The 12,903-nt window shown below is 48.2% G+C and overlaps 1 protein-coding gene across 1 annotated transcript in view; it reads right to left on the bottom strand.

Moving 5' to 3' along the window:
- Window positions 1-12,903, bottom strand: part of LOC117365527 (2'-5'-oligoadenylate synthase 3-like) — an 81,081-nt gene that overhangs the window by 4,543 nt on the left and 63,635 nt on the right. The window contains exons 15-17 of the mRNA XM_033956008.1: window positions 12,289-12,541; window positions 7,317-7,599; window positions 1,937-2,109 (exon numbers count right to left, since the gene is read on the bottom strand). Of these exons, the coding sequence (XP_033811899.1) occupies window positions 1,937-2,109; window positions 7,317-7,599; window positions 12,289-12,541 (709 nt within the window). The remainder of the gene's footprint in view (window positions 1-1,936; window positions 2,110-7,316; window positions 7,600-12,288; window positions 12,542-12,903) is intronic.

The following is a 12,903-nucleotide window of genomic DNA, read 5'->3' as shown; positions in this document are numbered from 1 at the left end:
ATGGAAGGGTGTTGGAAGGAGAGAAAGGGGGCAGATGCTGATGGAATTGGTGTGCAGGGAAAGGGGAGAGAGACATAAGGGGGAAGGATACTGGAGGGAGAGAAAGGGGGCAGATGATGATGGAAGTGGGGGGAAGGGAGAGGAGAGAGTGAAATGCCAGACCATGAGGGTTTGGGAGAGGGAAGGGAAGAAGAGTAGAGGAGAGAGATGCCAGACCATTGGAGGAGGGAAGGGAAGAAGATGGATACCAGACCAATGGGGGTGAAGGGAGAGATGGAAGGGGGAGGCATAGAGTTTCTGGAAGGGGAATAGAAGGAGAGAAGATGCCCTATAAAAGGGGCAGAGAGAGGTAGACAGTGGATGAAAGGAAGAGAGTGACAAGAAGATGGGGAAAGCAGAAACCAGAGAAGACAAGGTATAAAATAATTCTATTTATTTATTCTTTTTGCTTTAGGGGAGATGCACCGCTGTTTCTGTGGTGTTGCATTGCATGCAGAGTCCAGCTTCTTGGTGCTTCAGTTAAACCTTTGTCTATGTATTTTTCTCCCCATTTTTTAGCGCCGGCCGTGGTGATAGCAGGTCTGATGCTCAGAATTCTATGAGCGTCAGAGCTGTTACCACCGTGGCTAAAATCCGCACTACAGTTTTGTAAAAGGGGGAGGGGTTAGTTTGTGATGACATATTCCATACTAGGCGAAGGTGTTTTCTGTGTTCTGTGTGTTCGAAAAGACATGGTTTTTTGTTAGGATTGACTGCAGGATTTATCTGTACTAGTCTGGCTTGTTTAGTTTTACAATGGGTGTAAGATGCTGCCTTTTCCTAGGTACACTCTTGTGTGCCGTGTGGATTGTTACTAAAAATCATGTTTTTCATACAGAGTGGGGGGTGCCAAAAAATGATGGGCCCCGGGTGTCGCATATGCTAGGTAAGCCACTGATGGTAAGCCCTCCAAAACCCACCCAAAACCTAACCCTATCTACCAATACACCACAACAATATCTCTTATGTCTGCAGGTGTCATCTTAATGTAAGTACAGTAGGTTTTGGAGAGCTCACCATATAATATAAGCAAGCTATAGGGACATGGATACCTGGTACTTTTAATGTGAAATTCACTGCAGTAACCTCTGCTCTCTGAGCTCAAATGTCTGTGTTAACATCTGAAGCTGCTAGAATGTACTTTTTTTAAAAACATCTTTGGATGATGGAAGGGGGTTGGCGACCACTATGGGAATAAGGGGGGGTCATGCCTTAATTCCTCCAGTGGTCAACTGGTCAGTATTTTGGCACCTTTTTAGCATTTAGACGCTTTTAAAACAGGTCTAGCTCCAAACGTCTAAAAAAAGCCAGGACCTTTTGTTAACGGTTTTATTATGCCTGACGAGGGTCCAGGTCCTAAGGCCGCCCAAAACATGCCTCTAACACCCCCCCTTAAGTTATTATTTCTAAAGTGCTGAAAGGCTTACGAAGCACTGTACATTTTAACATACAATAGACGTCCCTGCTCAGAAGAGCTTACAATCTAATTTAGACAGGATATTTCAGGGGTGGGGATATTTTAGTGGGTCTAGGTATCTGGCGGCAGTGAGTGGGAGTTAGGAGTTGAAAACAGATTCCAGAAAGTGGGCTTTTAGCTTGGATTTGAACGCTGCCAGGGACGGAGCATGACCTATCGATTCAGGCAGCCTGTTCCAGGCATCTGGCGCCGCAAGAAAGAAGGGACGGAGTCTGGAGTTGGCGGTGGAAGAGAAGGGTACAGATAAGAGGCGCTTGCCTGAGAAACGGAGATTACGGGGAGGAGCATAGGGGGAGATAAGTGAAGAAAGATATGGGAGGTGGGGCAGTCACTTTCTTCGTAGAATTGCTCTGGAGCAGTGAGCTCCCATATCATACAGTGCTGTGCTGTGTTATATGATATTTTTATTCTGTACATTACCGATTTGTACCAGTATTTCACCAGACGGATCAGGCTCTTCACTTTGGTTGGTTGATCTTTGACGAAATCCCTCTGGAGCTCAGTGAAGCAAGTGGAAAACCCTCCTTTAGGGTGTGAGTACAGGAGGTTTTCATATACCTGAGGGGGAGGGCTGTAGTCCACAGTGACTTGGCCTGTTAAGAAAAGTACAATCAAGGCAGGTGAAGATACAATTTGATTAAACTGAAAAGGAGAAGGGAGAGAGGTAATCACTTGCAAGGCTGTCAATTTGCCCAGATCCAGGAGGGAGACTTTTTGGCCAGTCCTAGTCGTAAGCTCGTGCGCCAGAGCGGTGTGGTATTTGTAACGCCTGATTTTCTCCATTGAATTTAGTACTACAAGTCCCATAATGCACCAGGATAAGGCGGTCAGAAACCCAGGACTGGCCTCACCGCTCGCTCCAGGAATCGAGTAATGGCAGCTCTGCACGTGGCTACACCTTCAATGGGGCATCTTTGAACTTTGCGTTTACACTCCTGAAACATTTTAGGATTTCTAAATAAACCAAACATCCCTTGTTCTCCATTAGATACTGGGGGGCTTACCACTGAATTCTCCCTTCTCTCGCTTATATATTCCCTCTGGCGCCAAATAAGTTCGCCAATTCATCCTAGAAAAAAATTGCTACGCACCTCATTGCTATCACTACGGTCACCTTCAAAGTGCTCCCCTTGGGAAGCTACGCTCCGACGCCAGCGCCTAGTCCAGCCTTGAAAGAAACTTTGGAACTCTTTTTTCTGGAATGCCTGTCAGAACTGTTCTCGACCCCTCCGAGATGCTCGGAGATTCGTGGAGGGGGTTTCAATACCTAGCATTGTTGGCGGCGGCTTTATCCTTCATCAACTGATGAGTAAGCGTGATGTTAGATAAGGGGGAATGCAAATGAAGGGCAATGGCATGGGTCATCTTAGGGGTGGCAGGATAGCGGCACCAGTGTTCTTTGGGGGGGGGGGCATGTGACTACAGCACTGGTGAGGGCGCGCATAGAGGGCAACGTTGAGGGTGGTAGGGTAGTGGTAGCGGTGTTCTTCGGTGGGGGGTAAACATGCGACTACAGCACTGGTGGTGGTCATCGGGGATTGAAGAGAGGACAGCAGCACCGATGGTTGGGTGGTAGCTCGAATATAGACCGAGCTCCTCATTTTTGGGCCATTTTGTTGGCCCCAAAATCTCGGTTTTTATTCGAGTGTCTACGGTACCTGTATCTCCATATGTTGTAGTAATAAATTTGATTTCTCTCTTTCTTTGGTCCTGGTATGCTCATGACTACTCCTCTGAGCCTCGTCCACCACACCACATTGCTCAACCACACTGAAGAACCAAGGAGAGGATTGGAACCCCCACCACCAGAACCAGCTTCATTCTATGTGCCTTAAGTTCTGGGCTGCACTTCTGGGTTGTGTAAATATATCACCTGCTTCCCTTGTACCCAGTGGAATAAAAGGGGATGGGGTGGAGCGGTCCGCCCTAGGCACCATCTTGTTGGTGGTGGTGACACCCATCCTCCTTTCTGCCCCACTACCGCACGCCCCTTCCCTCAAGCCTCTCTAATGTTCCCGGCGCGAGCAGCAACCTCAAGCTGCTGCTCGTGCCAACGTCGGCTCTTTCTCCCGTGCCTAGGAAACGGCATCAGAGGAAGATCCAGCGCTGGTGCGAACTGCAGGTTGGAGCGACTACTCGCGCCGGGAACATTAAAGAGGTATGGGGAAAGGGAAAGAGCGGATGGGGTGGGGGGAAAGGCACATCTCATCCCGGCTACACCACTGCTTCTGCCCTCCTCATAACCACATCGCACACTTCCCTGGTGCCCCGCTGTTTGAGCGCAGGACAAAAGCGCTCCAACAAAGCCGTGCCGAGAATTGCGCGCAGGGACGAATGCGCGCCGCCACCTGAGCCGTTAATACCGTTCCCGTTAGCGCTGTGAGAGGGGGTTTGGGGGAGAAGCCCCAGTACACTGAGAAATACTCGCGGTTAAGTTGGGGTGGGGGGTGGGGGTTCTCCCCCAAACCGCCCATCAGAGTGGAAGAGCCGGTGTTCGGGAGAAGAGTGGGACTTTTCGGTGTATTGGGGGGGTAGTCCCCCCCACTTTCTCAACATGAGCGCAAGTATTTATCAGTGTAGTGGGGGGGGGGGGTTCCCCCTCACACACACCTTCACAGTGCAAATGGTAATAACTGCTTCAGGCGGCGCGTATTCGTCCCTGCGTGCAATTGTTGGCGCGGCTTTGTCAGTGCGCCAATGTCCGGCGCGCCTTTGACGGGTCCCTCACTTCCCTTATACTCTCTGCGTATCACGCAGTTTCTTCTTCACTGCTCACCCCGTGCACTGTAGTACATAGGCCGTGGAGGCAGGGCCGGCTCAGTCTATGGACCAGTTGCGGCCCTGGCCCAGGGTGCCGGTGATAAAGGGTGCCAAAATCTCAGTCCAGCATCTCTCCTTCTCTCTTCCCTCCCCTCCCCTCTGCAAACAGGAAGGGAGAGATGCTGGATTGAGATTAGGATTCTGGTGCCTTTTTATCACCAGCATTAGGGGGAGAGACTTGAGCTAAAGGAAGAGTCAAGAGACCGTGGGAGGGGCTCAGGGCAACACAGTCCCTTGAGCCGGCCCTGAGTGGAGGGAGGTTGTGAAGCGTTAACAGAACCCTCTAAATGTAATGCTTTTGAGTATATTTGATGAAAACAAAAAACTGTGGATGAGGATGTTCTGAAAGATGATTTGTTTGTCACTCTTCACAATAAAAACAAATGAAGACATATCCAAGTTTATAGCCCACATATATTTGTCCTACCGGACCCTACACAGTCCGTGTTTCGGCAAACACGCCTTCCTGAGTGGAGTAAAACGGGTACAAGTGGATCGATTTTTCACTCTGTCAAAAATTACAGACTAGAGGACATTTGATGAAGTTACAGGGAAATACTTTTAAAACCAATTGATGGAAATTTTCTCACTCAGAGAATAGTTAAGCTCTGGAATGCGTTGCCAGAGGATGTGGTAAGAGTGGATAGCGTAGCTGGTTTTAAGAAAGGTTTGGACAAGTTCCTGGAGGAAAAGTCCATAGTCTGTTATTGAGAAAGACACGGGGGAAGCCACTGCTTGCCCTGGATCGGTAGCATGGAATAGTGCTACTATTTGGGGTTCCGGAATCTTTTGTTACTCTTTGGGGTTCTAGAATCTTGTTATTCTCTGGGATTCCGGAATCTTGCTATTCTTTGAAATTCTGTATGGAATGTTGCTACTCTTTGGGTTTTGGCCAGCTACTAGTGACCTGGATTGGCCACCGTGAGAACGGGCTACTGGGCTTGATGGACCATTGGTCTGACCCAACATAGCTATTCTTATGTTCTTATGTCCTAAAAGTAATGGGTGTAATATGATGTAAATATATAGAATACTGATAAGAGATGAGATAATTGAAAACATAATATAATAGTGACTGTGGTGCCAAATATGTACACGCTGTTATTGGTGGCAAAGAAAATGGTCATTAAAGTGCTATGAGCGTAAGTGGTTGTAAAAATCAGGAGAGGATAAGGAGGATGCCAAAGGCAGCAGATGAAATTGCGATAGATGAGAAACCAGATGTCCATAGTACGCATCTAATATAATAAAACGCTAAGCGCGCATGCGCACTCTTAGCCCGTGCTTCCCTGATCCCTGATCTGTCGCGCTGTGCCGTCAAGAGTGCACATGCGCGCTTACTGCGTCACCAGGACTCCAGCCGGGACCGCAGCCAGCCGCCAATCGCCTCCACGAGCGAAGTACGAGAAAGCGAGAGTCTGCCGTCCGTCAGAGCTGCTAAGATCATGCACTGCAACCCAAATCCCCTCCCCCCGTTCCACTCTCTTGCGCGCGTGCTTGGTGCCGCCACAGCTCCGGCTCTTTCCCGACCTCCAGACTTGCCATGGGGGCCGCAACGATGAACACCTCCGGGGCCTTCCTTCAGTCCCGTCAGGGCCCGCCTTCGCCGATGCAACTTCCTATTTCCGCGCGGGCTGGGTGCCACCGACTGACACCCGGCACGGGTGGACGGACACAATGTAAGTGATGCGGGACCGGGAGGGAAGAGGAAGCTGGCGAAATAACAGGCCCGTGGGGGAGGGGCTAGAGAGGTGATACAGCAGCTACGGAAAGGAAGTGAGACTTTGCCATTTGGAAGGAGGATAACAGGCCTGAAGGGAAGGGGCTAGATAAATACAGGACCCATGAACGGGAAGAGAGATAATGGGCGACAGTGGACCGGAGTGACCAGATTGACCAGGCCGGATCATAACTGGCAACCATATTCTATCAAATTTTGCTTGGCTACTGCACAGGGAAGTGGGGGGGGGGATAGAAATGCTGCTGCATAGGGGGCAGGGAGAGACACAGATAGAAAGACAGATAACGGAAGGGAGAGAGACAGAAAGAAAGAAAGACAGACAGACATATTCTAGAACCCGTTAATATAACGGGCTTAAAGACTAGTTATAAACATAAAAGCCAATAGCCAGTGACTATCCTAATGTGGCGATCAAAGACGCACCGGTTGATAGAAAAATCTCAGCTGCAAACAGAATTTGTGTCTTGAGCTGGGGGTAAATTAACTCAAACAAAAAACAAATCAAATGCAAGCAAAGAAATAAATCACAAGGATACATAAAACACATAAGCATGCATGAAAAAAATATGGAGAATATTAAAAACAATAACAGCCTCTTTTACAAAGCTGTGCTAGCGGTTGCGCTGCCCTAACGGCCCCAAAGCCCATAGAGATTTAAAGGGCTTCAGGACTGTTGCCACGTGGCAGCCACTAGCGCAGCTTAGTAAAAGAGGCCGTGAATAACAATTTCAAATAATGAGGTCTTGACAAGAGAGAAGCTCCAAAAACTACCACCTGCTCAAGAGGAGACGGTAGTGGCTAGCACGGTCGGCGGTTTAGCGTGCGCTATTACACGCGTTAAACTGCTAAAACGGCTTGATAAAAGGAGCCCTTTGTCTAAAAACACTGAGGAAGGCGTGCTCGCCGAAACACGGACCGTGTAGGGTCCGGTAGGACAAATATAAGTGGACTATAAACTTAGGGCTCTTTTTACTAAGGTGCGCTAGCGTTTGTAGTGCACGCGCTAGCTGAAAAATTACCGCCTTTGTAAAAGGAGGCCTTGGATTTGGATTTATTCGTTTTTATTGTGAAGAGTGACAAATCGATCATCTTTCAGAACATCCTCGTCCACAGTTTTTTGTTTTTATCGGTTGGATTGCTTTCACTGGGGAATGTTGGGGCTTCTCCTTGGTTACCAGCTCCTGAACCATGATCCAGTAGGGAGACGTGAACTTTGGGATTGCAGGAAGGAGTTGTTACCCAGAGCATCGTAGGCAGGCAGGACATCGCACTCAACGACATCCTCATAATTTGTAAACTTCAACTGAAAAGTGAGCCCCCGTGGGTTGGGCCATTTTGAATTCTCAATGGTGACTGTAAAGTCCTTGCCCTTCGGGTATGTTTCCAGCTTCCGGCGGATCTGTTCGATAATCTCCTTCCGGTTATTCTCTTGGTCTTTGTATTTTTTGAAGCAGTTGAGAAATACTACAAGGTCTGCATCGGATCTTCCTTTCAGGGTTGTGCCTTTGCCGGTGGACCCTCCCTAAAAGAATAGATTGCAATGTGATCAGAAAAGGGATAGAGGGGTGATCCAGTGCTTTGGGGGTGGAGGGCCTGCTCTTGGAAGCCTGTGGTGTGGTCTTCCCAGCAGGAGCAGATCTCCATTTCCGACATGCATTTAGAACTCAATTTAGAAATAGGTTGCACCAAATCTTGAAGGTGTCATCATCTGCTCTTTACGACCTACCCTTCCCCTCCAAGCAGCTTGCAGGGACTTCATAAATGGGGCTGGAGAAAAGTGCAGAGCAATTGCTTTCTGTTCTGTGAGTCTGCTCTGACTTCACCCTCTCATGTCTTGTCCTGACAGGACATCCAGCCTTGAGGGGGGGGGGGGGGTTTGAGATGCAGGGCATAGGGGGCAGGGAAGGGAAGGAGATAGAGAGGGAGGAAAAGAGAGGAGATACCAGAGTAAGGAGGGGGAAGGAGAGATGGAAAGGAAGGATAGGAAAGAGATGCCATGGAACGGGGGTGGGGAGGAGAGATTGAGATGCCAGACCAGTGTTCTCCCCAGCACTTTTCAGCCGGGTGCTCCGCCCAGCAAATTTAGATGCCCGCCCAGCTGTCATCTGCCGAATCCTGCTGCCGCCACTGCTTAACGCGCAGCGTGAAGAGCCACCGAAAGACTCCTGCCAGACTTAAAACAAAACCCAGCAAGCAACTCAAACCCGGCTTCCCTCCGAAACCGGAAGTTACGTCGGGGGGGGGGGTAGGGAAGAGAAGCCGGCACGGACCATTAGAGCCCCGGAGCATGCGGGAGATAGGCCAGCCACGGAGGGAAGCTTACTTGCTCTTGCTTACTTCAGGCATTTCTCGCTGCCGGGTTCTGCCTACTTTCTGTTTCCGTGAAGGCAGGACCCGGCAACGAGAAAGGCCCGAAGTAAGCAAGAGCAGCAAGTTGTAAGCTTCCCTCTGTCACTGACCTTTGGGAGATAGGTCAGCAAAGAAGGGAAACTTGCAACTTGCCTTTGTCTGTAGCGAATCTGCTGGGTGTGTGAGACGGGGGGGGGGGGTGTGTGAATGGGAGGAGAAAAGCTGCTGTACCCAATTAGAGGGGGAGGGGGAAGGGGAAGAAAAATGCTGGTACTTATGCTGTACCCAATAGGGGGAGGGGGAAGAGTCATGCTGCTGCACTCAATTAGGGGGGAGGGTGAAGAGAAATGCTGCTTCTGCTGTACCCAATTGGGGGGGAAGAGAAATGCTGAAAATACTGCTGTACCCAATGGGGGGAGGAGGAAAAGAAATGCTGCTGTACCCAATTGGGGAGAGAGAAGGAAGGAGGGAGAAGGAAGATCAGGAAAAGGAGGAAAGAGATGCAAAGACCATGGAAGGGAGGGAAAGAAGATACCATACCATGGAGTGGAAGAGAGAGATGTCAGGGCATATGGGGGGGGGGGGAAAGCAGGGCTGGATTAAAGGATCTGCCCAGTAGGCACAGGTCTAGGGCCCAAAATGGGCAGGGGGGCCCCGCCAGTGCTGTGCTTTGGGGCCTTACCCTTGCTAGATTCGCTGGCAGCAGCAGCCTCATCATCATCCCGGGCACACACCCCCCAACCCGATCTGACCCTCCTTTACCTCCTTCCCTCATCAGTGAGTGCCAGAGGGAATCATGGCAGGAGAAAGCCCTGAAGCAGCCTTCTTAGAGTGGAGCAGTGCTGTTTAGAGTCTCTTGATGGGAGGGAGGGATAGATAGGAGGGTCGTGGGGGGGGGGAGAGTAGCAGTCTGCCCCGGGTGCTCGGCCTGGTGTCATGAACTTCTTTGGCTAGCAACAGCATTTACAATTCACTGCTATTGCCAACTTCAGGCCTTCCTCTCTGCCGGGTCCTGCCTACTTCTGTTTCCATGAAGGCAGGACCTGACAGAGAAGAAAGCCCGAAGCTGGCAACAGCAGTGAATTGTGAATGCTGCTGCCTGAAGAAGTTCATGACGCCAGGCCTTGGGTGACAGAAGGAGGAAAGGGAGCAGAGGGGGAGAGACTTGCTGCACTCAACTGGAGGGAGAAAGAAGATGAGGGAGGGAATGAAACGAGATGCCAGGGATTGGAGGGAAGGGAGGGAGGAAGAGATGCCAGGGCATGGAGGGAAGGAGGAAAGTATGCCAGACCAAGGGAAAAGTAAGGGGGAAAGGAAGGAGGAGATGTCAGAGCATGGAGGGGGAGGGATAAATGGAAGAAAAGGAAAGGAGTGAGATGCTAGAGAATCAGGGAAGGGAAGATACCAGACTATGGGGCGAAGGAAAGAAAGGAGAAGAAAGAGATGCCAGAGCATAGGGGATGGGGTGGTGACAGAAAGAGAAAAATGGAGAGGTGGCTGAGCAGAAATCAATCATGTACAAAGGAGAAGAGAAGGGGCACAGGATAGACAGTTTATTGAAGGAGCATAAAAAGAGGGAAGATGCCATATGGAACGGGGAGAGGGCAGACAGTGGATGGAAGGGGCTGATGCTGCATGGAAGACAGAGCGGACAGATGCTGGCTAGAAAGAAGAGTGAAGATAAGATGATTAAAGCAGAAACGACAAAAGGTAGAAAAAATTCTTTTTGTTGCTTTACGTAGAATCAAGTAGTATTGTATCTATTGATTAAAGTTTATAAATAGGAAATGGAAATAAGGCAGTTTTTTGGGGACTAAACCCCTTTCCTCAGGTCAGAACAGGATACCATAACAGCAGGGGTGCCCAAATGGTCGAGCGCAATCGACCAGTAGATCGCAAAGGCAATGTGAGTCGATCGCGTTGCCTTGGCAATCTTTTTCTTCCTGCCTCCCTGAGCCAGGCCAGGCGCGTACAAACGCCGGACTCACAAGATTTCACCTCCGACGTCAATTCTGACGTTAGAGAGGAAGTTCTGGGCCAGCCAATCGCTGCCTGGCTGGCCTGGAACTTCCTCTCTGACGTTAGAATTGACATCGGAAGTGAAGTCTTGTGAGTCCGGCGCTTGTACATTCCTGGCCTGGCTCGTGGAAGCAGGGAGAAATCGGCATGGTGGCTTAGGAGGTAGGGAAAGAATCGGGGAAGTGGAGAAATTGGCGCGATGGCTTGGGGGGGCAGGGGGAGAGAGAAAGAAAGAAAGAGAGACAGAAAGAAAAGGGGAGGGGCAGAAAGAAAAAAATATTGGATTTATAGTCAGAAGAAGGAAGTGCAAACAGAGACTCATGAAATCACCAGACAAAAAAGTAGGAAAAATGATTTTTTTTTCAGTTTAGTGATCAAAATGTGTCTGTTTAGAGAATTTATATCTGCTGTCTATATTTTGCACTATGGCCCCCTTTTACTAAACCGCAATAGCGGTTTTTAGCGCAGGGAGTCTATGAGCATCGAGAGCAGCGCAGGGCATTCAGTGCATCTCCCTGCTCTAAAAACCAGTATTGCGATTTAGTAAAAAGGGAGGGGGTATATTTGTCTATTTTTGTATAGTTGTTCCTGAGGTGACATTGCATAGAATCGTCTGCCTTGACCTCTTTGAAAACCCGTGGAATATAAATGATAATTAACATTTTCTCTGCATACAGTGTGCTTTGTGTTTTTTATTTATTTTATTGTTGGTAGATCATTTTGACTTGGTCATTTTAAAAGTAGCTCGCAAGCCCAAAAAGTGTGGGCACCCTTGCTGTAGAGCCATTTCTTGTATGACTGGATCAGCTATATTTATCTTTATTTTTTTTTTTAGTTGTTTAAATTCATGCAGAAATAAATGACTAGATTGAACCTAATGACTTCATTAACGCCTTTCCCTTTTTTAACCTCTATACCATTTGAAAGAGGGCAAATACTTCTTAAATTTAGTAAAAATATTCTGGCACAAGTGTCAAACCTTAAAAAAGGAAGTCATATTGAGCATTGGAAAATAATAATAATTAACTAATAAAAATAGTACACATTTAGGGCTCCTTTTACTAAGTTACGATAGTGGTTTTAGCGTGCACTTAGCGCGCGGAGGAATTGGCACGCGCGCTAGATGCTAATGCCAGCATTGAGCTGGCGTTAGTTTTCCCACGTAGCGCAGGGGTTTGCGCGCGCTAAAAATGCTAGCGCACCTTAGTAAAAAAGGGGGTTAATTTTCCCCACCACCAAATTTCCCCATCCCGCCCCACCCGGCTACTTTTTAATGCCACCCGGCTGGAAAAAATTTCTGGGGAGAACACTGCAGACCATTGGGAAGGAAGGGGGGGGAAGGAAGGAAAGGAAATGCCAAAACTTGGAGGGAGAGGTAGAGATGGAAGGAGAAGAGAGGAGAGAAATCCCAGGACATGGGGAAGGGAAGCAGATGCCAGACCATGGGGTGAGTTGGGGTGGGAAAGAGTGAAGGAAAGAAGGGAGAGATGCCAAAGCATAGGAGAGGGAGTGGAGACAGAATGAGAAAAATGGAAGGAACAGAGAAAGAGGGCAGATGCTGGATGGACTGGATAGTGAAGAGAAGATGAGGAAAGCAGAAACCAGAGATGAAAAAAGGTAGAAACAAATTTTATTTTGTTGCTTTGGAATAAAGTTGTATTGATAAACATTTATAAATAGAAAATGGAAATAAGGTAATCTTTATGCTGGACTAATTTTAATACTTTTTTTTTTTTACTAACTTTTGGAGACCAAAATCCTCTTCCTCAGGCAGTACCATAGCAAAAGGGGTACACCACTGATGCCAACGTGGACCTTCCTTAGGCCCCAGCCCTGGACTTACCTTAACCACCTTTAGCACCTTGACTTTAGATCCGTTCAGTTCAAATCCCTTAAAGGAGTCTTCTTTCAGGAATGTACAGATGGTGTCCACAACATTTCCCATCTTGAACAGGAAATACTCATCGGGCTGGAGTTTCTTACTAATGAATATATTTAAGTCTTCTTCTTTAGCGTTGCAAAGATCTATGTTGGCTTTTAAGCAGGCAGAACAGGGGTTGCCAGACATAGCTGCTGTGTCTGTGCGTCTCGAGTCTCTCAGTTGTCAGTGCAAGGACCGATCAGCCAAGGCAGGGTGACAGTGCTGAAAAACTTGCCTTTTACACTCTCTTAGAGCCGCTCCCTTCCTTTTGGCTTTCAGTTTTCCAGTCGTTACTCGAGTTTCGCTTTCCCAGCTATGACACTGCTACATGTTTACCACGCTCCACGACCCTGTGTATCTCAGCTCCGTACCGAGCATCACCTGAGTCAAGTTTCAAGTTTATTTTTGACTTATTGAATCGCTTAATTTAATTTGCTAAGCAATTTACAGATAAAAAAGTAGGTACATCAGATTAATTATTTTATTTTTTTTTAAAATCTTTATTGGTTTTCCAAACCAACAACAGTGCAATAAACA

This window comes from Geotrypetes seraphini, chromosome 8, assembly GCF_902459505.1.
Source record: "Geotrypetes seraphini chromosome 8, aGeoSer1.1, whole genome shotgun sequence".
In the NCBI taxonomy this organism is placed as follows: domain Eukaryota; kingdom Metazoa; phylum Chordata; class Amphibia; order Gymnophiona; family Dermophiidae; genus Geotrypetes; species Geotrypetes seraphini.
This window is presented reverse-complemented; position numbering and strand designations above follow the sequence as displayed.